Raw genomic sequence first — 23793 nt, 5'->3', positions numbered from 1 at the left:
GCAAAGTATAAAAGTAATAACTAACCATTTAAAGTGTACATTTTGGTGGTGTTTAGTACCTCCACAGTGTTAGCCAGCTATCACCTCTATCAAGTTCCAAGACACTTTCATCACCCCAAAGGAAACCCTGTGCCCATTAAGTATTCTCCCCTACACCCAGCCCCTGGCAACCACTAATCTGCTTCCTGTCTCTGTGGACTTACCTATTCTGGATATTCCATATAAATGGAATCATATGCTATATGAGCTTTAATGTCTGGCTTTAGTCACTTATCATAATGTTTTCAGGGTTCATCCATGTTGTAGCAAGTATCAGAATTTCATCCTTTTTTATGACTGAATAAGATTTAATTGTACGGCGATATCAACTTTATTTATCCATTCGTCAATTAATGGACATTTGTTTTGTTTCCACCTTTTGGCTATTGTGAATAGTGCTTCTGTGAATATTCGTGTACAAGTATTTGTTTGAATACCTGTTTTCAATTTTTTTTTGTAGAATCATAGTGGATTTGCTGGGTCATGTGGTAAATAACTCATCCTTTAATTTCTCTCTCTTCCATAATTTTGCTGGAATTTCCATTATTATAGTTACAGCTGGAGGTATTTAAAAGCACACCTATTTGCCTCATTGGCTATGAGCTCCTAGAGGCCAATGCTCGTAACTCTTTCTTTTTTGCACGCTTTCACGGTGACCAGTACAGTGTTTCACACATAGCAGATGCTCAATGAATGTTTCTTGAATGTCATTTGTTATGGAAAGCCTTAAAAGCCAAACTAGGGTGTTTTGGATTTTATCCTATTGGCAACAGAAAGTCCCAAAAGATTATTTTAAAGAGAGGAGTGACAGAGTCAGATTTATTTTTAGTTCAATGTCTCTTATTTCTTAATTTCTTTTTAAATGAAACACAGTTTTCCTTTTTACTTGAAAGATGATTGTCCTATCACGTTGCTGACGATAAGTTAGCTCCTTAGAAATAACCTACATATTTAGGTAGCAGTCCAGAAATAGTTGAGTATATTTTATTATGTACAAAACTCGGTTCAAAGAAAATAGACTTTATTTCAGAGGAGCTAGATATAGAGATGGCATGTGCACTCATATTTGTACCCTGTGAATCTGTCCAATTTTCAATTATATAGAAACCAAATTCAGAATAGTTCTTTTTATTTGAGAAACAGAAATTAGAAGTCAGTATTAGAAGCATTTACTAGACTTCTAAAGTTTAGCAGATAGAAAGCAGATGGAGTCAAGTTCCCACATATAATTTTAACCCTAATTTCATTGTTTATATCAAGACTCCAACTATATTAAGCTGCCCCCAAAATGCCAGTTCATAATTAACTTTTATTTTCTAGTACCTGTCAGAGTTTAGTCTTGGCAAGAAGCACTTCCTACCTGTTGAACTTTCAGTCTGCTGAGCTGAGGGAAACGGCTGGAGTTTTCCTTTGAACAAAGCCTACCTCGATTTTGTTTGAACTTCTTATTTATTCAAATGTTCTGAATAAAAATGAACCACCTTGGTTGGATATTTATTATTGTTCACCTGTCTTGACACAGAAACTGCAGGCACTATGATAAATGAACTGAAGGGTCTGGTTTCACTGTGGTTCCCAGTCTGCTGAAATCTTATTTTGAAAATTTCTCACTGCCACCCTCCCTGGTGAATGTCAGCATCTGTTCTCTCAAGCCAGTGGTACCCAAAAGAATCTGTTTTTTTTAATGTAAACTTAAAATTTCAAGCACACAGCAGTGTTTTCATTAAATAGGGGTTTTGGTTGACTCATTATGAAACTGCATAAAGCAAAAGCAATTAGGAAGTTTTAAAGACAAAAAGACTCTAAACGAAAAAGACACAAGGGTGATGTGAATAAAATTCGATGGAAGCTCAATACTTATGCTGCAAATGTTAACTGACTATATGTAAAGGCAAGAAACAGCCATTTCTGCACCTGAAACATTTAGTATAGTTTTTTGGTACCTAGTGTCCTGTGAGTACACAGAAAAAGGCAATTTAAACACGGGTAATATATTTTTTTTAGCATGTAGCACATGTTCCATTATTATGTACCATGCTGAATACAAACCAAGGAATGGTTCACTGAGTTGGAGAAAATTTAACTTTTGCCTTCCAGCCATTCATGCCTGTGTGGGTCTTAAGAAGAGTGCTAATTGTTTTCCTGAAACAAGGACTAGGCAACACTTCTAAGGCAAATTCTTCTCTTTGCAGAAGCAGTTGAAGGCAGTTTGAAAGGTAGGTTTACACCACTGTGAGAGCGGGCATGCCTCCTTAACAGATTTACTTTCCTTTCATAGAAATGAAAATCACATGGAACGTAAATAACATGATGGTTTAAGTTCTGTACCTTTATAATTAGAGGAGGTATATTTTAAACTGACTCCCAATATACCAGTCAGTGAAAATACAGATGTCTGCTTTTCTCTCGTTCAAATTACATCTCCATGCCTTATGTGTAAGCACAGCCTAGTGGACAAAGCCAACTGGTAATGATGCAGGCTCCATGATCCTGGAGCACTGTCCCGGGGTGGGTAGCTTCATTTAGTACCTCTGGTTGGCAGTGACTGTATATCACACACCTTTAAATCGGATTATTTTCATGTGGGAACTTGCGGAAGCAAGTCTCAGCTGTTAAGACAATCTAAAATCATGGCCTTCACCCTATCTTTAGGGTTGTTTTCTATTTAATCTAATTCTTAGCTGAGCAACTGGAAGGAATTAGCAGTCCACTAAAAAGGAAACCTGGAGCTTTTCACAGTACCATAATGATCATGGGTATTGGTCAAAGGAGGCAAAGTGATTGTTCATCCAGCCATTTTCCCCTGCCTGCACTGCCCATAAGCACAGATTTTTGGAATTTATGTTTCTGTTGCAATGCTTGGCCTTCTGGCTGTAGCTGATTTGCTCAGATTTTCTTTTCTAGAAATGTAGAATTAAGAGTTCCAGAAGATGAGAGCTGGAGTTTGCTGACTGACGTTAACATAGCATGATAAAAAGGAGGATCATGAACTCCTTTTGCTGATGCCCCCAAACTTCCTGAGTGGAGTCCATGCTCTTCCCCAGTATTTTTCTAATAAGTTCTTCCACTTTTTCGGTAAGCCTCTTTATATTTCTCTCAATATATGATCTTAAATAACACGACTGATTTTGGATAAAAAATTTTTCCTGAGCTATTTCCCCCTGCTCAATTCTGCTATAGACAAGTTCACACCCCACCCCCAAACACCCCAATAGCAGCTTTCCGGTTGTGCTGGCTGAGTCTTCAGCTCTATTTATTCCTGGTCTTCAGAGATTCTCCTTGCCTCCTCAGCTGTCACTTCGAAAGAATCTTGAGGAGAAGGGCTTCCCTGGTGGCGCAGTGGTTGGGGGTCCGCCTGCCGATGCAGGGGACACGGGTTCGTGCCCCAGTCCGGGAAGATCTCACATGTCACGGAGCAGCTGGGCCCATGAGCCATGGCTGCTGAACCTGCGCTCTAGAGCCTGTGCTCCGCAACGGAAGAGGCCACAACAGTGAGAGGCCCGCGTACCACAAAAAAAAAAAGAATCTTGAGGATGTTTTGCTTAGTAATGCTTGTTTTTAAAAAACAATTAGATTTTCTAATAGAATAATATCCTGGTGTAATAGTAAGAATTAATAAATTACTTACTTGATAACACAAAATATTAGTATTTAGTAATCAAATTATAAAAATTTTGCTAATGATATGATGAGGAGTGAATGGATTTATGTTCAAAGAGAATGAAGACTTTTTTTTTTTTTTTTTTTTTTGCGGTACACGGGCCTCTCACTGCTGTGGCCTCTCCCGCCGCGGAGCACAGGCTCCGGACGCGCAGGCTCAGTGGCCATGGCTCATAGGCCCAGCCGCTCCGCGGCATGTGGGATCTTCCCGGACCGGGGCACGAACCCGTGTCCCCTGCATTGGCTGGCGGACTCTCAACCACTGCGCCACCAGGGAAGCCCTAGAATGAAGACTTTTGAAGATTCACTTTCACCCTTTTGGAAACGTAATAGGTGTTAGCAGTTTTGCTTGAAGACTCAAGACTTCTAATTATGCTGAGTTTCACATCAGGAATGTAAATCTATCTCCATCTTGAAAGTATGATATTAGTACTTCCTTCTTTTTTTGGCATGCCCTTAAGTTTTTATTCTGAGAGAAAAGACAAATTCTGAGGCAGACTGCTTTGCTGACTTCCTCTCTTTGTTCACTTATACTATTAGTTTTATTTTTTTGAACTATACTTTTCATTTCTATTGGAATTGAAGTCCTTTATCTCCAAATAGCTTTTCAACAGAAGAGTCAAATATATGTAACAAGAATGCTGAGAAAGGTTGAAAAAGTAGAAATGCCTGGGGAAAGAGCACTAATAAATTTTTTTTTTTATGAGACACCTGGAATATTCTGCAGGCTTCCGTCCTCCATATGTGCCCTCTCCTTGCACGAAAGACATAGGCAGATGTTCGAAAGTAAAAATTCTAACTGCATTTATATTGTGAGGTAGGGAGCAGAAGGGAGACAGATTATAACACTAGGGAAACCATATTTCTGTTGCTTCCTAACTGATCTAATAAAGACCCATGGGGATATGAACCCCAGGACGGGGTGCTGCCCAGGGTGTGCTCCTTTAAATCTATCTTCAAACTATGAATTAGTAGTATGTCAGTTTCCTATGTTTTAAACATCCACTGATCTACTTTCAGTGGAGAACTAAGGAAGAAATGTAAAGTGAAAATTTCCCTGATAAAGTGGCAAGGCAACCATGACATCACGGAGAAAACTGTGAAATGAGAAGAACATGGTGCGAAGCAGCAGGTCCTTACCCGCAAAGGTGCAGCTTCCCAAAGTGCACAACCTCCCTCCTCCAGCCCTGGGTGGTCCCCGCATAGTAGGTGCTGCTCGGGTGGTGCTCCGTGGAGCACAAAGAGCTGACATGGCTGCTGCTGTGGTAGCAGAGGGGGAGCAGCAGGTGCCAGGTTGCCCCAAAGTCCCTGGAAAATTCCAGTCTGACCGGATCAGCAGAGGAGCTATCAGTTGAGCATCCGACATTGATCTTGGTGAAGAAGAAAAAATGATACAAATTACCTCAGAGCAACAAGCCTTGAAATGATTCACCACTTCATTATTTTCTCGAGAGTCCATTTTCCTGGGAACTGTCTTGCTGAAATACTTAACACCATGAAATTCTGTTTTGCCTGAGTAATACTGCATATTACTTTTAAATAACACTTTTTCATAAAGAACCTCAAAGGGCCTCATAAAAAATTTACTTTCCCTCATTTCATAAAAAGCTAGGAAGTGAATAAGGCAGAGGTTGGCATGGAATTCCAAATTTTACCTTTAGCCCACTTTCACTGCCAAGCCAAGCAAATCGTAAGGAAAAGACTGCTTCCCTAATCCTAACCGTTAGCTTTTTTTTTCAGACTGCTGGATGGAAAGAAGACCTTCTACTTTCCTTCCTGTGATACCTTCAAATAATCCCCAAAGTACTGAACATGGAGAATCTTCAGTATGTTTTCAGTCTTAAAACAGACAAAATACAATTATTGTCACTATTTCCCTGGCATAGGGAGAATATTCTCTGAAAGACCTTTTTAACCATGAGGGAAATAACCACTCCACTCCTTTTTCATACTTTCAAGTGAATTAAACTAAAACTTAAATAAAGCATGTGATTCTTTCTATGAAAAAATTTTCCCACTTCCAATTGGGGTCAACATTTTCTTGCTGTCAGAGCAACCAGATATATTTATATAATATTTGTTGTTGTTGAACTTACTCCTCTTACCTTATGATGAGTAAACTATTGACATTTGATAAACTTTTCAGCTATAGGCATTTGTCTCTACCTAGATTCTTCTGATAACAGAACTCTTGAAAGGGCCACAGGGATTACTTTTTATTAACATTTAAAGCATAAATGTTAGAAAATATAACAGAAGGTTATATAAGTAACTTAAAATAAAATCAGAAAATATAACAGAAAGCTTAAAATAGAGAATAATTTTTCCACTAAGGCATCATTTGGTCTCTGACTTTAAGATGAAAGAAACAACTCTAATTTAGAGTATGCAGACAGTTAATCTAGAGCAAATATTCAAGCTTTTTGATGAAATTAGGCACTGTCCAATGGTTGGTATAGATTTCAGCTATGAAACAAGTTATCTTCAAAAGTTAATGCGGGGGAGGGGGGGCTTCCCTGGTGGCACAGTGGTTGAGAGTCTGCCTGCCAATGCAGGGGACACGGGATCGTGCCCTGGTCCGGGAGGATCCCACATGCTGCGGAGCGGCTGGGCCCGTGAGCCATGGCCGCTGAGCCTGCGTGTCCGGAGCCTGTGCTCCGCGACGGGAGAGGCCACAGCAGTGACAGGCCCGCGTACCGCAAAAACAAAAACAACAACAACAACAAAAAAGTTAATGGGGGGCTTCCCAGGTGGCGCAGTGGTTGAGAGTCCGCCTGCGATGCAGGGGACATGGGTTTGTGCCCCGGTCCGGGAAGATCCCACATGCTGCAGAGCGGCTGGGCCCGTGAGCCATGGCCGCTGAGCCTGTGCGTCTGGAGCCTGTGCTCCACAATGAGAGAGGCCACAACAGTGAGAGGCCTGCGTACCACACACACAAAAAAAGTTAATGGGGTCCTCCCGGAAGGCCTTGGGGCACAGCGGTCCCACCCCCTGTGCCCAGAATAGAGCCCACATTTCCACAGAGCTGGAACTCCTGGCTCGGGGTCTCTTCCCTCCACTGTCACTGAACTGCCCCGGAGCCTGAGGGGAGGGCGGCCTCACTGAGGCTGCCGGCTCTGGAGGGGCCCCTGCAGCCGAAGCCACGACAGTCCTGGGGACCGCGGGCTGGATCAGTCATCCTGGGTTAAGCCAGCTGCCATGTCATGAGGACACTCAAGCAGCCCTAAGGAGAGATCCATGTGGCAAGGAACTGAGGCCTCCTACCTACAACCGCGTGAGACATGAAAAAATGTTCAACATCAAGAATTATTAGAGACATGCAAATTTAAACTACAAAAAGGTATCACCTCACACAAGTCTGAATTGCCATCAGAAAAAAATGTCTGCAAACAATAAATGCTGAATGGGTTTCCGAGAATGGGTACCCTCCTATGCTGTTGCTGGGATGTAAACTGGTAACAGCCACTAATCAGAACAGAATGAAGGTGCCTTTAAAAGGTAACAATTGAGCTACCATATGATCCTGCCGAACCACTAATGGGCCTATAACCCGAGAAGACCAGAATTCAGAAAGACACAGGCACCCAAACGTGCACTGCAGCGATATTTACAATAGCCAGACATGGATGCAACCAAAATGTCCATCTACAGATGAACAGACAAAAAAGAAGTGGTCCATGTACACAATGGAATATTAGCCATGGGAAAGATGAAACAGTGCCATTTGCAGCACCACAGATGAGCCTAGAGATAATCATACTACACAAAGTAAGTCAGAAAAAGAAAGACAAATATCCGATGATATCATTTACTAGTGTTATCTAAAAAGTGATACCCATGAACATATTTCCACAGAGAAAGGCCCATACAGACTTAGAAAAAGGTGAAAGGAATGGAAAAATTAGGATGTTGGTGTTAACATGCATTTAATAATTCATATAAAATATATAATCAAGAAGGACCTAATGGATGCCAAGGGAGGTTTACTCAACGCTCTGTTAATGACCAACATGGGAAAGAGTCTAAACCTGATTAGATATATGTATACGTATGAATGAACCAGATTCTGTACACATAGAACAAACACAACATTGTAATCAAATTTATTCTGATAAGAAATAAAAATTAAATTAAACAAGAAAAAGAAAAAAAAAGTTAATGGGAATTCCCTGGCAGTCCAGTGGTTAGGACTCAATGCTACCACTGCAGGGGGCATGGGTTCTATCCCTGGTTGGGGAACTAAGATCCCTCATGCCATGTGGCGTGGCCAAAAAAAAAAAAAGTTAATACTATTGAACCCTAGCACAATGTACCTTTGGTTCTGCTGATTTTATCTAAGCTTTTGAAATATATAAACGTTTTTCTTTTATACATTATTAGTTTGCTGTCTTGAAAAATATGAGTCCGTGAATATTCATGAAATACCCAGAAATGATAAGAAACAGTATAGTATTATTTTATCTGTAAAATTCATGACACCATGATAAATATTATATAAATGTGCTGGCATGGTATAGTTACACTGACCTGGATCCTAAGTAATATATAAAAATTGTGACTATAATACTACTAGAATAGTATGGTCCTTTTCATTTTTATAATGTTTGAAATAAGCTATTTTGACAATTTCCCATTGTAGTAGGTGAGGAGATTATGTCATAAATAAAGGAGCAAAATTCAGAAATAAACCTTAGTAGAACAATTGGTTCCGCTAATAAAAGTGAATTATGATGTAAAATCTCTTTTGTCCTTGCACAAAAATGGAAAGTCATAACGCATGAAATCATCTGAGATTTTCCTCCTCTTTCCTAGCTTTTGTTCAAGATAAAATTTAAAGCATTTCTAATAGAACAAAATCAAGTACCTCAAATTGTATGATGGTGTTCTCATTCACATTCAGGTCACGAGTAGTAATGGAATGCTCACCAACTTCATTTGAAACAAACACCATAGCTGAATCTTCCTCGCTGTTATACAAGAAAACAACAAGGAATCCATTTAGGCAAAAGATCATTGTGACCTGTATAGAGCAGGGGTTTTATTTTTACCTTCTCAATTAAGTACTTACGGTGCTCCTTTGGAAGAATATGGGCAATAAAGACCAATGTTACCACCAGGGTAGAAAAACCAATTGTCTTCTCTGGGCCCAAAGTCAAAAGTATCTAGAAGCATCACAGGGTTGTTTAAATTATTTCCATCGATGATGAAGTCATCAACAATCCAGATTTCTTCTTTCTTACCTAAGGCATTTTTGGATAAAGCAAGTTTTTTCAATGGTGAAAATCAGGTGGACATTTTTGCTCATTGGAAGAAAGTAAAGGACAGAGGGAACTCAGTAACAACCGATTAAACAGATGCCTTCTAGACAAAGAAGCACAAACTATGTAAGTGTGTTTACACGGATTAAAGTGTGAAAAAATTAAGCTTTCAGGGCTATTAAATTGACACTGCACGGAGCAGCTTCAGTAATTTCAGAAGGCTGGTAAGAGTCTGCTGCCCTTCCTGTCACAGCGGTGCTATGGACCCTCCACCGCAAGAGTGGGCTTTGAGTTATGCTTTCACGGTTTAGGGGACTCTGTAAGATACCGGTATCTGTGAGGATGGGTGGTCAGCCTGTGGATTTAGTACTGAGTTACACTAACTAGTCTATTCATGGAGTAACTCAGGACTTTTTAGAGTCAACCCATGACTTAGAATCATGCTTCCTTCAGGCTGAAGGATCATGGCCATTATAACACTGGCTTGATGCACAATTTTATTTAGGTGTTAAAAACTACACAGAAGAAAATATTCTGTGTTATATAATACTTTATTTTCTCCTTAAAGCGTCTCAAAACTTGTATGTTTAGTTGAAGATATGTGGGGACATACAGAAAACTAGGAAAATCACTCCTTAGGCTGTCAGAATTTGACTCAGCGACTTAGGCAGGGTGTTTAAGGAAGATATAACTGAGCAGATAAGAAGGGTGAGCTCAGTGCTTTTGTAAAGCATTGCTTGGATTTAACTGGAAACAAGGTGATAAGACCATACCAAGCAGAAACAAGATTCCTCAAGGATGCTTTTTCACTGATTCCTACTTTTAGTAGAATTCTTACAAAATATAAAAAAGGATCTGTAAAGAGGAGCCTGTAGAAACAACCTGATGATTTAAATGAAGTCACATGTGCCTCTCCCTCTCTAATCCTATCACTGCTCTAATCCTAGTAGCTTTCTTCCCTTTTCTTATTTTGGAAGCAGTTGGTGAAAACAATGAAGAACAATTGGTGAGCATTCCAAACATAACATGAAGACGACTATCCTCTGGACTGTGAAACTGGTTGCATTTCTTTTTTTTTTTTTTTTTTTGTGGTACGCGGGCCTCTCACTGTTGTGGCCTCTCCCGTTGCGGAGCACAGGCTCTGGACACGCAGGCTCAGTGGCCATGGCTCACGGGCCTAGCCGCTCTGCTGCATGTGGGATCTTCCCAGACCGGGGCACGAACCCGTGTCCCCTGCATCAGCAGGCGGACTCTCAACCACTGCGCCACCAGGGAAGCCCAGGTTGCATTTCTTTTTTGGACTTTTCCTCAGTGATTATACAAGATTATTTTTTCTGTTCACGGTAAATTAAAATTATTTTTTGACTTACTAGTTATAAAGGAAATGTTCAGGTTAAATTTTAGAGATGGAAATACATCTTTCTTATCCATTTCTGTGTTACCTCTGCAAAGAATCTGCTTAATATGACGTCTCTGTGCTTACTTAGGCCATTAAATGCATAATTTGGTAGAGTCTGGTCCTTTATAATCAGTAGTTAGTAGAATTACAGGAAGCAATAAAACATTATAAATTTGTAAAATCCTTCTCTGTAACCACCATTTGAAAATACTGTTAAATTATACATTCACGTTAGCTTATCACTAAGGCAAGTGTATGTGATAAGAATATTTTATCTCAGGCACTATCTGCTTTGTGTCAGTCCCTCTCACTTTGTCACGGCTTTTGCTGTAATGCTGTTCTATCTCACTAATGAAGTGCCATACTCAGAAGAACTATGGGGACTTCCCTGGTGGTCCACTGGTAAAGAATCCACCTTCCAATGCAGGGGACACGGGTTCGATCCCTGGTCGGGGAACTAGGTTCCCACATGCTGCGGGGCAGCTAAGCCCATGTGCCACGACTACCGAGCTCGCGTGCCTCAACTAGAGATCCCAAGTGCCACAAACTACAGAGCCCATGTGCTCTGGAACCCGCGTGCCACAACTAGAGAGAGAAAACCCGCACGCCACAACTAGAGCGCGCCACAATGAAAGATCCCACGTGCCGCAACTAAGACCCGAGGCGGCCAAAAAAAAAACCCCCCAAAAACAAAAACACATAAATATTTAAAAAAAAATAACTATGTATTCCTAAATGAATTCAGTAAAAAATGTAGTTACAACTGATGAATACCTAATGGTAGAGCTGGATTAAATTTTAAAATCCTTCGCTCTGTGACAGTATTTAGCTGTATTTACATCAAGAGAACTTAGGAGTCAAGCCCGAAGACAATACATAGTCAAGTATGAAGATAAAGATATATAAAGCTAAATATTCCTTGCGACTCCTCAAAAGCGAAGCATGTAAAAGGTACTGTGGATAGCGAAGCCACTCAGCTGACAAACCCTGCCTCCACACCTGAGGAGCAAGCATGCTAGCGTGCAGCAGTCAGTTTTGATCACAGGAGAACATGTGCATTTTTACCATTGTTATAAGGTTGCCAGAGTCTGAATCTTGTAGCGTTGGTTTGGGCAGTGTATGGCAAGGGAACATTAATGAAAAGTATGTTGGTCATTTGAGGAAAGTAAAATTCATCCATCAGGTGCCAGGTGATTCCCCCATTCGCGGAGAATTGTAATAGAATAGAGTGGGACCTCTCTGGGGTACCTAGAAAGAAGGTAACAGAGGCATGAACACATCATTATAAAAATGGGGAAGTGGTATGATCTTAGACTATTTTTTTTGTATTGATGCATAAGCTGACTTATATTCACATAGACACCTTAGAGTCCAAATGCTTCTGAGGCAACTTAAAGTGATGATGGGTTGGGATTTCTGTATAAATATATCTCAAAACACACACCAAATCTTGCATTTTCACACAATAGTATCTCCCTCTTTTTCTTAGATATGAACACATATCTTTCTGTATTTCATCTAGGAAATAGTACATCAAAATTTTTTTATTCTGTAGGCATCACAGTTCTACAAAGGGCCAAACATTTAAATCCCAGAATACACAGAAAATCTACTTGAGAATTTATTATATCCAAATGGCATTACTTGTCAAGAAAATTAGTTAGTTAATATGAAAGGTCAGAACGACAGAGTTGACTTTTGGGGTTCACCGTTCACATCTGCGAAAGAAAATCCCAAGTTTCCATAAGTTAAATTTCTTAAATTTAAATTTCTTACGGCTAGAAAGAAGTGGTGGAAAAAAGACTCAAGGACATGATGATAAACTTAACTACCACAGGACTAGTATGATTACTACATCTGTATGAAATTATTATAAAACAAGTAGTTATCTTACCCTTATATTAAAAGGAATATATAGTATAGAACATTTGTGAACACTATGTACTCAAATTTATGTTAGCTCTCCCATATAACAAAATTAATAGGCCTCAAATCTGTTACTTCTCTGTGGAGGAGGAATTATACATGGGGAAATTTGCTTGAAGGGAAATAGTGAATTCATACTCATAGAAAGGCTTACCTTTTGCTATAAATCGAAGTGAAAACTGAACATACATTGTATTGGTACAGTCTAGATCTCTTGAAATGAGCATCCTTAGTCCTTCCTGTAAACAAAAACACATATGTTAGGCAATCTCATTTCATTTGCAAAATTATTTTCCTTTGATTTTATACATCTAACTTACATTAGCTAAATGATACATAATGATCAAGAAGCAATACTTGGTCCAGTTTGGAAGGAAAAATTGATCATTTCCCCTTTCAATGGCTTTCATTCCCTATGCCTAACTAACAATATCTCATTGTCTCAACTCCAAGTCACACTTTGCTGTGACTTATAGAAAGCAGTGCAAGAATGATAGCATTACATATCTACAGGCCTTTTTAAAAAACAGCCTCCTTTGATCACAGCATGTTGTGAGAGGAATAACGAGGAAACAGACGGAAAATGTGCCAAGTGCTCCTGCTGGAAGCTGGGAGCTAATAGGTAACTTTTTCAGGGTTCCATAGAGTCTTAGGAACTTACTCATTTGCGTGCTGTGACGGCCCTGGGAAGCTCTCATTCAGGCTGACACAACACCCTCCAGTTGGTCAAGTTAAATAAGGCATAACTAAGCAAGTCCCCAAGCCCAGGCTGGAACCATTCATGCAGAGAAGCCAAGGAAGGCGGAAAGTGATCATATTGGCTTTAGTAATTTTTTCTGCTAATTAACTATTTCTGGTTGCCTGGGATTGACAGCTCCATAGCTTGTTTTCTCCGTGTGTACACAGGGTTGCGGTGACAGCCAGTAAAACAGAACTTCACTATGCAGATGTCCTAGGTACAAACAGGCCTTTCGGTTTCTCAGGTCTGACTCTGAATGAAGTGGCTCTTTGGTGGTGTGGGGCTGTGTGATACTGAGTGGACACTGTCTATTGATTTCTTAATTATCAACTAACAAATACCAAATGGAATCTTAGGTAGAGAAAGCAAATTCTTCCTCTTCTTCTTAACATTTATTATAGAGTACATTCTTCAATAGCTGAAAAATTTTAAATAGGACTGATTTTGTAATAGTAACCATATATTGAGTGCCTACAACATGCTGGGTTCTAAAAGAACCACTTTACTCCTTTAAGAAGCACCTATCACTCCTAAGGGAAATATATTATTATCTTCCTGTTGCAGATAAGGAAACAAAATCTGAGAGGGACAGTAACTTACCCAAGATTGCAAACGTGAGGATAGCAGGATTTGAACTTAGATATGTCAGATTCTGAAACTTATCCTCCACCCTTTAAGATACCATTATTTTGTTTATTAAATTATTTTTTGGTTTGGGGAGAGATATCCAGCTAATGTTAAATTTAGAATTTGAGAATTATTTGATATGGTAATGAAAAAGCAACTGCATTTATACCCACCCTTGAACTTCACAAAGCATAGATTCAAACTTCCTGGATTAAAGGCTGCTGTGTAAAAGCCTTATATTTCCAGTCTTATTTTTCTTTTATCATAATAACTCACTGCCCTGCTCAGTCCCTGATGCTTGATCACTGCATGTCTTTATATCCTTACCCTCTGCCTCATACACTTACAAACAGAAGGCCTTGGATGTTTTTACAGCTTGGCGCCATGTAGAGGTTAAGCTTATGGGGAAAGGTCACTTCTTCATCTTATCAATACAGTGAAAAAGCTTTGAGGTGGGTAGTTAACAGATCCAGTTCATAAATATCCCTTGACAACATCAATATAAAGGAATATGATTGTTCTTCCCCCTTGATTATGGAATGTGAGTATAAAATTGTTCCCATGGGTCAATATAAGTCAGCCATAAAAGAACCCATTTTATAGTGTATCTTGTAGGAGCAATTTTTAAAAAATTTATTTATTTTATTTATTTTTGGCTGCATCGGGTCTTAGTTGCGGCACACACGACCTTTGTTGAGGCAGGTGGGATCTTTCATTGTGGTGTGCGGGTTTTCTCTTCTCTAGTTGTGGTGCGCAGGCTCCAGGGTGTGTGGGCTCTGTAGTTGTGGTGCGTGGGTTCTAGTTGAGGTGCGCAAGCTCAGTAGCTGTGGCCCGCGGGCTTAGCTGCCCTGCAGCATGTGGGATCTTAGTTCGCTGACCAGGGATCGAACCTGTGTCTCCTGCATTATAAGGCAGATCCTGCATTATAAGGCCAAGGGAAGTCCCTTGTAGGAGAAATTTTGTTGAAAGTTGGCATGATCTGTAATTATGAAGGTATCTTTCTTTCATATTTAAAATTTTGTTTATAGTTAAGCACTTGATATTGCCCAGTGGAACTGTCATGTCCAGCTTCTGTATATATTCTAGTTCATACAGATGTTTTTTTTCTCATCCTCTTCCAGATTCAGTAATCCATTGTGCTAAAAGTGAAGCTATTTTAATAGTGGATAGCACTCCTGAATCTATAAACATTAAAAAGAGCCTATCATTTCCTTTTTCACAAAAGAATGCCTTTCTAGGTCAAACTACAACCTACTGAATGGCACACGCTGAGCCCTCTCTGCATCTTGCAGAGCTGATAGATAATATGTCCAACACATATAATGCTTGGCTGCCCTTGCATTTGGATGGCTACAGGGAACATATAAAAGACTATATGTCTTCCTTGTTTATAGGATCTAGAGACCAGTTTAATTCTACTGCTTAAAATTTTATCAGGTAAAGATATTTGAATCACAGGACTTTATCTTTTTTGGTCTTGTCAACTGCTTCAAGTAGATAGTGGCAATGAGAGCTAAAGTCTCAGACAAGACTTAAAAACATACACACAAAAAAACAGAAGATTCCACCCCGAAATGTCCTGCCTCAATTTCTTTTGGCCCCTTATAGCACTCAGGGACTTATAAATCTCTCTGACCCTTAAAGTGCTTTTTCTATCTCATCTAAAACTTGAGAAGAATTCTGGATTCAAACAAGGATGACAGTCAGCATCTATTAGCTATAATTGAAAAAGTTCCAGGGTGTCTAATTTTCTAACTGTTAGGTGTTAATTATTAAGGATGTACAGAAACCCATGCAGATTTTTGTTAAAGATTTCATTTGCACACCTAGATTAGCCGATTTCCCCAGCTGAGTGAGACAGGATGTAGCATGTATTCACATATGAAGATGTGTCAGCTCAGCACTGTTTCACACAATTGTTTACCAACCCTCTAACCAACATCTAGGTTGAAATACAAAAAATACACTAATGATGTTTGAGAATGTTATTTAACTTGGCTTAAATGTTTGGTTTTCTTAAAGTCACCAACTGGTTGTATTGGTAGGAGGAAAAGAAAGAAAGTGAAAGGAAAAAGCAAAGACCTTCTGTAAAATCAATTAAAAAATATTCTAAGTTAGATACTTAATTACACATAAAATGCTACATTCTAGAAGTCAAGATTCTAGAAGTAGTATATATATAATTTTTACATACATAATTCTAGCAGAGAGGAAAGAAGGTCTGATTACCAAAGCAAAGGAAAAATTTTATGCCTAAGTGATCATAAAAAGTGACTGCAGTGAATATAAGAGGAAACATTTTTTGTTGTTTTTGTTGACATGAGCATATTCATGTTCCTTAAGGACCCTTTTTTACTGAAATATAAATTACATAAAGGAAAGTATCAAATTATGATGGAATTATCACAAAGTAACACAGCTACGTAATTTCCATACAACTCAGGAAACAGAACATTACCAGCAGTCCAGATGGCCCCTAATTCTCTCTTCCAATTTATACCTCATTTTCTTCTGCCCAAACCAACACTATCCTGACTTCTAAAACCATGATATGTCCTAGAAGACAATAACTATATATAAAATAATACATCATCTGAACAGAAATGCATGTGTGTGGAGCAGTGAGTGAAGTAGGGAATTCAGTGGTAGTGAAGAAGAATCTTATCTGACCCCTTTAAAAATGAGCGATGTTCCAGATTTGATGGTTTCACCATTCAGATTCCCCCTCTCTGCACCATATACTTCAGGCCAAAGGTCGGGATGTAAGTTCCCGTTGAAATCATCTTTAAGAATCGAGGGCAGAGGAACGACAGGAACACAGTAGGTTCCACCAAAGCCCCTGTCACACCTAAGAAAAAAATGAGCGGAGAAAAGGAATTATCTGTCGTGAGATCAAGAAGCCATCTTTATCTCTGCATTACAAAGAAAGAATCTGCCAGTTTTATTAACTTACACACAGCGTCCAGCATCACAAATCCCTCGTCCTGAGCACATCCAAGGGCACCCCGAGGCCAGCACAACGTTATCAATAGCCCAGGAGTCAGCCCCCATGGTGTAATTGGCTTGGATCCATCTGAACCGGGTCCTGGGAGAGCTAAGCAAAAACAAACAAACAAACAAACAAAAGAAAACAACCAAAAAAAAAAAAAAACACACTTGGTTTGAATGGCAACCTTCAAAGCACAAAAACATTTATTTTAATTCTTTCCCTTTAAAGTGCCCTCTCTGGCTTCCAGTTCCCTCTTTATTTGAGACACTTCGTTTTCATACCAAGTAATGGATGTTGTTTACTCTTGACCCACAAACAGGAGAGTAGAAAACATGCTTTAAAAATATTTCACCATTTCTTTCATACAAGAGCCTCTGAACACATGTGAGATGGGAGAGTTACTTTGAACTATCACTTTATTCTGTGTTTGAACTACATGCAGAACCTTAGTTTTTGCTTTCAGGCTTTTACTACTTTTCAGTACTGGGAAAGAGATTGAGGATGATAAACATGCGTATAAGTTGGAATCTTACAAAGGTCTTGCCGTGAGGTCTCTGTTCTACTGCTCCCTAAATGGTTTCTGAGGTAGTAAATGGAAGCCCTATCCAACCTCTGCCTCTATTTTGGTTCCTGAGGGCCTGGCTCCCTTAAAGGTGAAGACTAGAATGATGTGATGTACTCCCATGTTTTTTATTATATTTGCGGTCTGTTATTTGGAATATACTGTCAGAAGACCACTTTATCCAGAAATATGTGCAGCCTTACCAAACAGCAGTCTCTCACCTAGGAACAGACTGCACAGTAGAAATGTGTTAGTTATTTGGAAAGGAGAACACAGCTGACTTGAAGTGGAATTTCAACAGTAAAATCTCAAGTGCTATAGTTTCCCCTACACAAGTTCTCCTTCAATGCAACACAGCTGCCAGCATGGTGGCTCTGAAACAGAAATCTAGTCACATCGACACTCAGCTTTACACCCTTGAAATGGTTCCCCAACACATGCAATGTCAAGGCCAAACCTCTAATAAATACACGGCCCTTTCATTGTCTGCCCTCTGCCCTTGCCTCGTCTTCCCCTATTGCCTCACAATTATACTCTGATAGCATGGAATCCTTGCACTTCCCCATAAACTCTTGTTTCTTCTGGCCTCTGGGATTCTATTTCGGTTTACAACAGCACATACGCCCCTCCTCCCCAACGAGTGCTTTTCACTCAGACAAGCTCTACTCACTTATTTCGACTCAGCTCAGACATCAGTTCCTCCAGAAATCTCCCTCCGATCTCCCCAAACTGAGTTAGGTAGTATCTCCCTGTGTTTCAATAATACCATTGGGTTTTGCTTCTGCTATCATTTTATAAGATAACTGTTTAGATACCTGTTACCCTAAATAATATATTTGGATCCTGGCATCAACTTATTCATTTTGTGTCAGAGATCTAAAACATAATAGATATTCAATAAATGTTTGTTGAATAAAAATAAAGTGAATAAATGAGCTACAAGTTAGCACTCTTTAAAGCTCTGGGGTCCACAGGAAACTATTTTGGGTTATATACTAAAACGCTTTGATTTCCTGTGTTTGTTTTTTTTTTTTCTGCCACTTGTTTGTGCCTCTCTGAATCCAAATTGAACGAGGAAAATGGAAACCACTGTAAATATTTAACACAGAGGGAATTTAACACAAGGAATTGGATGCACAGTTCATGGCAGAGCATGGGGGCAGTGAGGAAACCAGAGTTTAACAAAGTCAGGAAGCACTACAAGTCCAAAGATGGAGGGACACAAGAGGAGATGAGGTTAGTGCCCAGGGGCCAGTGTCACATGGAAGGACATCTCGGGGAAGCTAGAGCTGCTGAAGTTGGCCAAGATGCACTTGAGATAGAAAGGGAGGGGAAGGAACACCCTGGCTTAACTTTATTTCCACCCTCCAATTTCTTGCCAGTATCTGCTACTCTCTAAATCTATCAGGAAGCCAGCAAACACATGCAGCTGGCAAATGCAGCTTACAGAGGACAATTTGCCTACAATTCAGAGCAGAGCAGTGGAAGGGAGATACAGGGATGTGCGGGGAGCAGCCCCAGGAGGGTACAATCTCTACCACCCACCATAGTACACATTGGTTCCTAGAAAGATCCCCAAATTATGCAAATGCCTAAACCACAGAAGTGGGAGCCTGTTGTAAGCCCTAATATAACACCTGAATGTGATCTGAAATACTGTGGAGGGGAAGAAAGATGTAAAAGGATATGAGCATCCCCAAAGAACGAACCTTTTACTCTTATTCCGGTACTGAGATTAAAAAAAACCCAAACAGGGGCTTCCCTGGTGGCACAGTGGTTGAGAGTCCGCCTGCCGATGCAGGGGACACGGGTTTGTGCCCCGGTCCGGGAAGATCCCACATGCCGCGGAGCGGCTGGGCCCGTGAGCCACGGCCGCTGAGCCCGTGCGTCCGGAGCCTGTGCTCCGCAATGGGAGAGGCCGCAACAGTGAGAGGCCCGCGTACCGCAAAAAAAACAAAAACAAAAACAAAAAAACCCAAACAACTAAGGATACTCTTCCACATGTGATGATTTCACAAACTGCTTCATGTGGATAAGTATCAGTCTGGTTATTGGGTAGATATTTGTTTTTACAACAGTTTAAAAACTGAATCTGGTGGGCAGCCTTCACCTTGCTGAAGAACAGAAAAGTTCAGCCTTGGAAAACTCTCGGAACTCTTAACCACATTTAAAAATTGTTACCCAAGCACCTTGAACTTTTCTTTCCCCCCGGTATACTCCATGCATCATTATCATGAGAGAGTAATAGAATTGCCAAGTGGCATCATAATTATTTTCCAGTTAGGTGATAGAAACCCGAAGTTCTGACATGTAGCCAAATGACAATTCTCACATGGTGGAGAGTGGAAGGTAGACAGTGATCCGCTTCCAATTCTGGAATCTCTCGGAGGTGTAAACTGAACTTTCTGTGTAGTGCAGACAGCCAATGGTTGGAGGAACACACTCTTCGGTGACAAGATGCCAGTCCCTGCCATTGTTCAGAGAATACTGGAGCTGTACACCGTGGGAGTCGCTAAAGGGCTTGCTACAGCCCATGCTCATTTCAAACTGCAAGAAAGTCGATGCTGACACATGAAAGTCCCAGGTCTCAGCATAACGAGGTTTTCCTACAAAAAAGGAAAAGTTTAATGGCAGCACATAATTGTGCTCTTTTCTTATTTGGTGTTTCTGCTCATCATGCTTTCAGTGGCAAACAAAACTCATGTCTTATCTATAGTGTCTCACATGTGCTTTGGCTTTTCATCTCACGTTGACTATTTTTATCTAGTTAGCATAGACTCAGAAATATGGAAGGCTTCTAACTTGAAAAGCTTTACCATCTTGAGACAGGCTAATAGAGAGTCTGCAAATTGTAATACTGCAAATTATGAAACATGGGAATGTTTTCAGATAGGTACTTTTGCCCCACTTTTAAGAAACCTTAGTCATATTATGCATGCCATGAAAGACAGTTCCTGCACAAACTGTTATTGGGCTCACCAAGTTACATTAAAGGACAACACAGGTCTTTACTTCCAAGAGCCCCCCTCAGTGCAGGCAGTTATGCACACAGTTTTGCATTAGAGAATCTGCTTTTGGGTTTTAGTTAATTTAATCCTCCAGTTAATGAAATATTCTCCCTTTATCTGGTGAAAACGTATACCTATGTTTTCAGTGAATATCAGAGCAGTATCCATAGAGAGACAGTCAGTATTGACTTGACCTCCTTGGATTCGATACCAGTTGGCTTGCAGATCTAAAGAGCCATCGAATTTGTCTTGAAACCCAGTTTGCGAGCTGTCGTTCATTCCTATAAGGACGTCATCCAAGGCCCACTGGGCTGAGTGCTTCCCTGAAATCAGATGAATAAAGGCAGTCAGAGAAGGTTCATTATATAGCAATAGGAATATCTTTATGACTGTGGCTTTAAATCAAATTATCTAGAAATCGACAGCAAATTAAGAAACACACAGCACAACGTGGCTTTAACTGGATGATCTAAACGCTACCAGGAAACTTGGGGTGAGCAGTAACTTGCCATGTTGGGGTTGCCACCATCGGAAAGCTGTTGCAGGTGTCTTTGCCTCTCGTGGAAGGTCGATGGAAATGATCTGTGGTTCCAGAAATGACATGAAGTCCAACTCTCGAAGCAAATGCCAGAGTATCCCATTGTCATTTGAATATTGAACAACAAGCCCTGAGTTAAAAGACATAAATCCAGTTACTTAGACAGCTCTCCTAGAGGCAAAAAAGGCAAGGGACAGTATTATTTGAAATGGCAAGACTGCAGGATTGCATCTCATAGGATGAGGGCACATTCATCTAACTTCCAAGGAATGAATTCATAGACCTGAAGGCTCATCAATTTCTTGACAGTTTCTAATGCACTGACTCCTAGGAAGTGGGGGGAAAAAAATACATAAGCTCTTTTTAAAGACCACTCAGCTTTGTATGGGTGATGAGTAGGTTGGTAAGGGGGACATAAAAATCCACTCCAGATTACGTATTTGAATTTTAGATTCTGTCCTGAACTTTACAAAGTCTCATATCATTATTATATACTCAAAAAACATCTCAATCTCCCAGTACAAAACCAAGACGTGCTCTGTGCCACCAGTGTACCAGATAGGAAGCACAGCCCAACGTGAAGGTCTGTTAAGCAGAACAGAATTTTTACTGGCACTTCACACTTTGTCAGACCTTGGTCACTGAAGACTGAATAAAGACAAATTATTAAATAGCAAAGCAGAAGAACTCACTCCCATCCGATGGTTCTACCTTTCTTTCTCTACCTTTCTACCTTTCTAGTTCTACCTTTCTTTCTCTGTGTCACCTTTCCCCTTCACTTATCCCTTCTACCCCACCTCCCTCTGCCTGTCACCAGGTGTGATTTAGGGAAATGCATGTTAAAGTTTAAGATACTTCGTGTGCTATTCCTGCTACCTATCCCAGAAAAACTTTTCTTTTAAAAGAGGACACAGGGAAAGGGTAATGTTGAATGCAAAGGAAAAAGTTGCTAATGATGAAATGGTAGGAATCAACAGGATATATATATGATCATTAGCAATTAATAAAAAAATATATTTTACTTGATGTGGGGGGGGCAGAGGGCTTTCTTGGCATCTATCTGATTGCTATTCTATAACTGTTCCTAAGACTGGCACTGCATATTCATAATTATGACTGGGGATATTGAAGTGCTTTCTGAGTATTCACAGAAATTAGGTTCAGTAAAGTTGCATTTGTTATATTAATTTTATTATGCTCTAATCTTTTTGTAATTGCAATAATTCATGGTTCTTACAATAACTTTTTAGTTTCCTCATTATTGACTAACCAGAACATCTCAATCCCTCTGTCATGTTGCACAGCAAAGAGTTTACTAAAATTAAGTTTCAAGAAATAATATGATAAAATATAGAACTAAAAGAAAGCCTTTTAAGGTTAATTGATGTTACCTGGAATTACTGTCACCACATCTGACAAGGGGTGATGCCAGAAATAATAATGACTAAGATGCAAAAAAATTGGAAATCTCAGGAGAATTAATCCTACCATATTTAAAATACAAGAAATCATCATGTTTGACGAGAGGATAAAAACAGCTCAAAGAATAGGAACTCTCTGGGGAGACAGTATGCTGTGTATGCGTGTAGACATGCGCAGTTGGAGCTTCAGTGGGTGGAGGTGAGACCCATGTGCTGGAGAAGGGAGAGAACCACACCAAAGTTCATGAAGAACACTGAAGCTAGGCTCTTTCTCATTTTTATTCTAGTCAAGGTGAGGAGCATCTGAGAAAACTCCAGTCTCCAACCCTCGACGTTTTCTCAAAATATAGTTTTTCTTGTAGATATTAATTTGTTTGATATGGTTTATATTTAATAACATAGGGGAGAGAGAGAGAGGGAGAGAAAATGAATAATTTAGATAGTTATCTGGGTGACCTATTTAGAAAGCAGATACAGTACCAAGAAATGAAGCGTCACAAGACTAAAATCTCACTGGTGGTCCTTTAGCACCTTCTACTCAAAGTATGGTCCAAGGACCAGTGCCTGCATCACCTGGGAACTGTCTCTATCTACCTGTGGTGTTTTTACATGTCCACAAATTCTTTGACACTCCTCCCATCAAAAGTGAAGCTTAGTTCTCTTTTTGAGTGTGGCTGGACTCAGTAACTTGCTTCTAATAGAATATCGTAGAAGCGACAATGTGTGACTTCTGAGAGTAGCCCATAAAAGGCGCTTGCACTTTCTTCCCTGCTCTCTCATGGTTGTCTTTCTCTGAAGAAAGTCAGCTGACAGGTAGTAAGGACACTCAAGCAGCCTATGACTAGGTCCACTGAAAGAAACAGGCCTCTTGCCAATAGCCATGTAAGTGAGCATCTTGGAAAGAGATTCTCCAGCCCTGGTTGAGTCTTTAGATGACTGCACCGTCTTGGCTTTTATCTTGCATGCAGCCTCATGAGAGGTCTGGAGCCAGATCCACCCAGAAAAGCTGTTCTTGAATTCCTGACTCACAGAAACTAGAAGGTAACAGATGTTGCTTTAGGCCACTCAGTTTTGGAATGATTTGTTACGCAGCATACCACCCAAGTCCTACTGAATCAGAATCTGCATTTGAAAGCCTCCTAAAGGATTCAGATGTACACAGGAATATGAGAAACACAGCTCAAGAGGTCCATACTCCATTTGGTTTCTTCTTGCTGCCTTTCTCCTCATTAACTTTTTCAGGAGTGTCACTTATACCTTCAGGCAGCAACAAGATCTACAGAGATGAGGGCCCCAATTCTGCAGGACAATGAAGTGCCTTGCAGATAAGTATGAAGGAATGGAGAAATGCAAGACAGGGAAACAGCAATATCCATATTTTATATCAATCGCTGAGCCTCTTCAGCTGTGTCATCTAAACACTGTCCATCTGAATACACCAAGCCATCTTAGCTCATCTACTGAGTGTTTAAGGAACATAAAACATTTCCCTTTTTAAATTACAATTTCATCTACAATCTTCCCAGTCTTATTGAAGATAGCCTAATTTTGATTTTAATTCCAAATATGTAAATTGAGGCTTCAGCTTGAGTATGTAAAAAATTGTGACTTTCATCACTAGAAGAGA

General features: G+C 40.0%; 1 protein-coding gene across 1 annotated transcript in view; it reads right to left on the bottom strand.

Annotated features, from left to right (window-relative positions):
* RELN (reelin) overlaps positions 1-23793 on the bottom strand; it is a 516016-nt gene that overhangs the window by 65859 nt on the left and 426364 nt on the right. Inside the window, exons 32-41 of the mRNA XM_033862920.2 lie at positions 20717-20875; positions 20342-20530; positions 19532-19805; positions 16602-16742; positions 16319-16496; positions 12437-12521; positions 11422-11604; positions 8768-8939; positions 8564-8666; positions 4840-5069 (exon numbers count right to left, since the gene is read on the bottom strand). Of these exons, the coding sequence (XP_033718811.1) occupies positions 4840-5069; positions 8564-8666; positions 8768-8939; positions 11422-11604; positions 12437-12521; positions 16319-16496; positions 16602-16742; positions 19532-19805; positions 20342-20530; positions 20717-20875 (1714 nt within the window). The remainder of the gene's footprint in view (positions 1-4839; positions 5070-8563; positions 8667-8767; positions 8940-11421; positions 11605-12436; positions 12522-16318; positions 16497-16601; positions 16743-19531; positions 19806-20341; positions 20531-20716; positions 20876-23793) is intronic.

The sequence above is a fragment of the Tursiops truncatus genome, chromosome 9, assembly GCF_011762595.2.
Source record: "Tursiops truncatus isolate mTurTru1 chromosome 9, mTurTru1.mat.Y, whole genome shotgun sequence".
NCBI lineage: Eukaryota > Metazoa > Chordata > Mammalia > Artiodactyla > Delphinidae > Tursiops > Tursiops truncatus.
The sequence above is the reverse complement of the archived record's forward strand: the minus strand, read 5'-3'. Positions and strand labels throughout refer to the sequence as shown.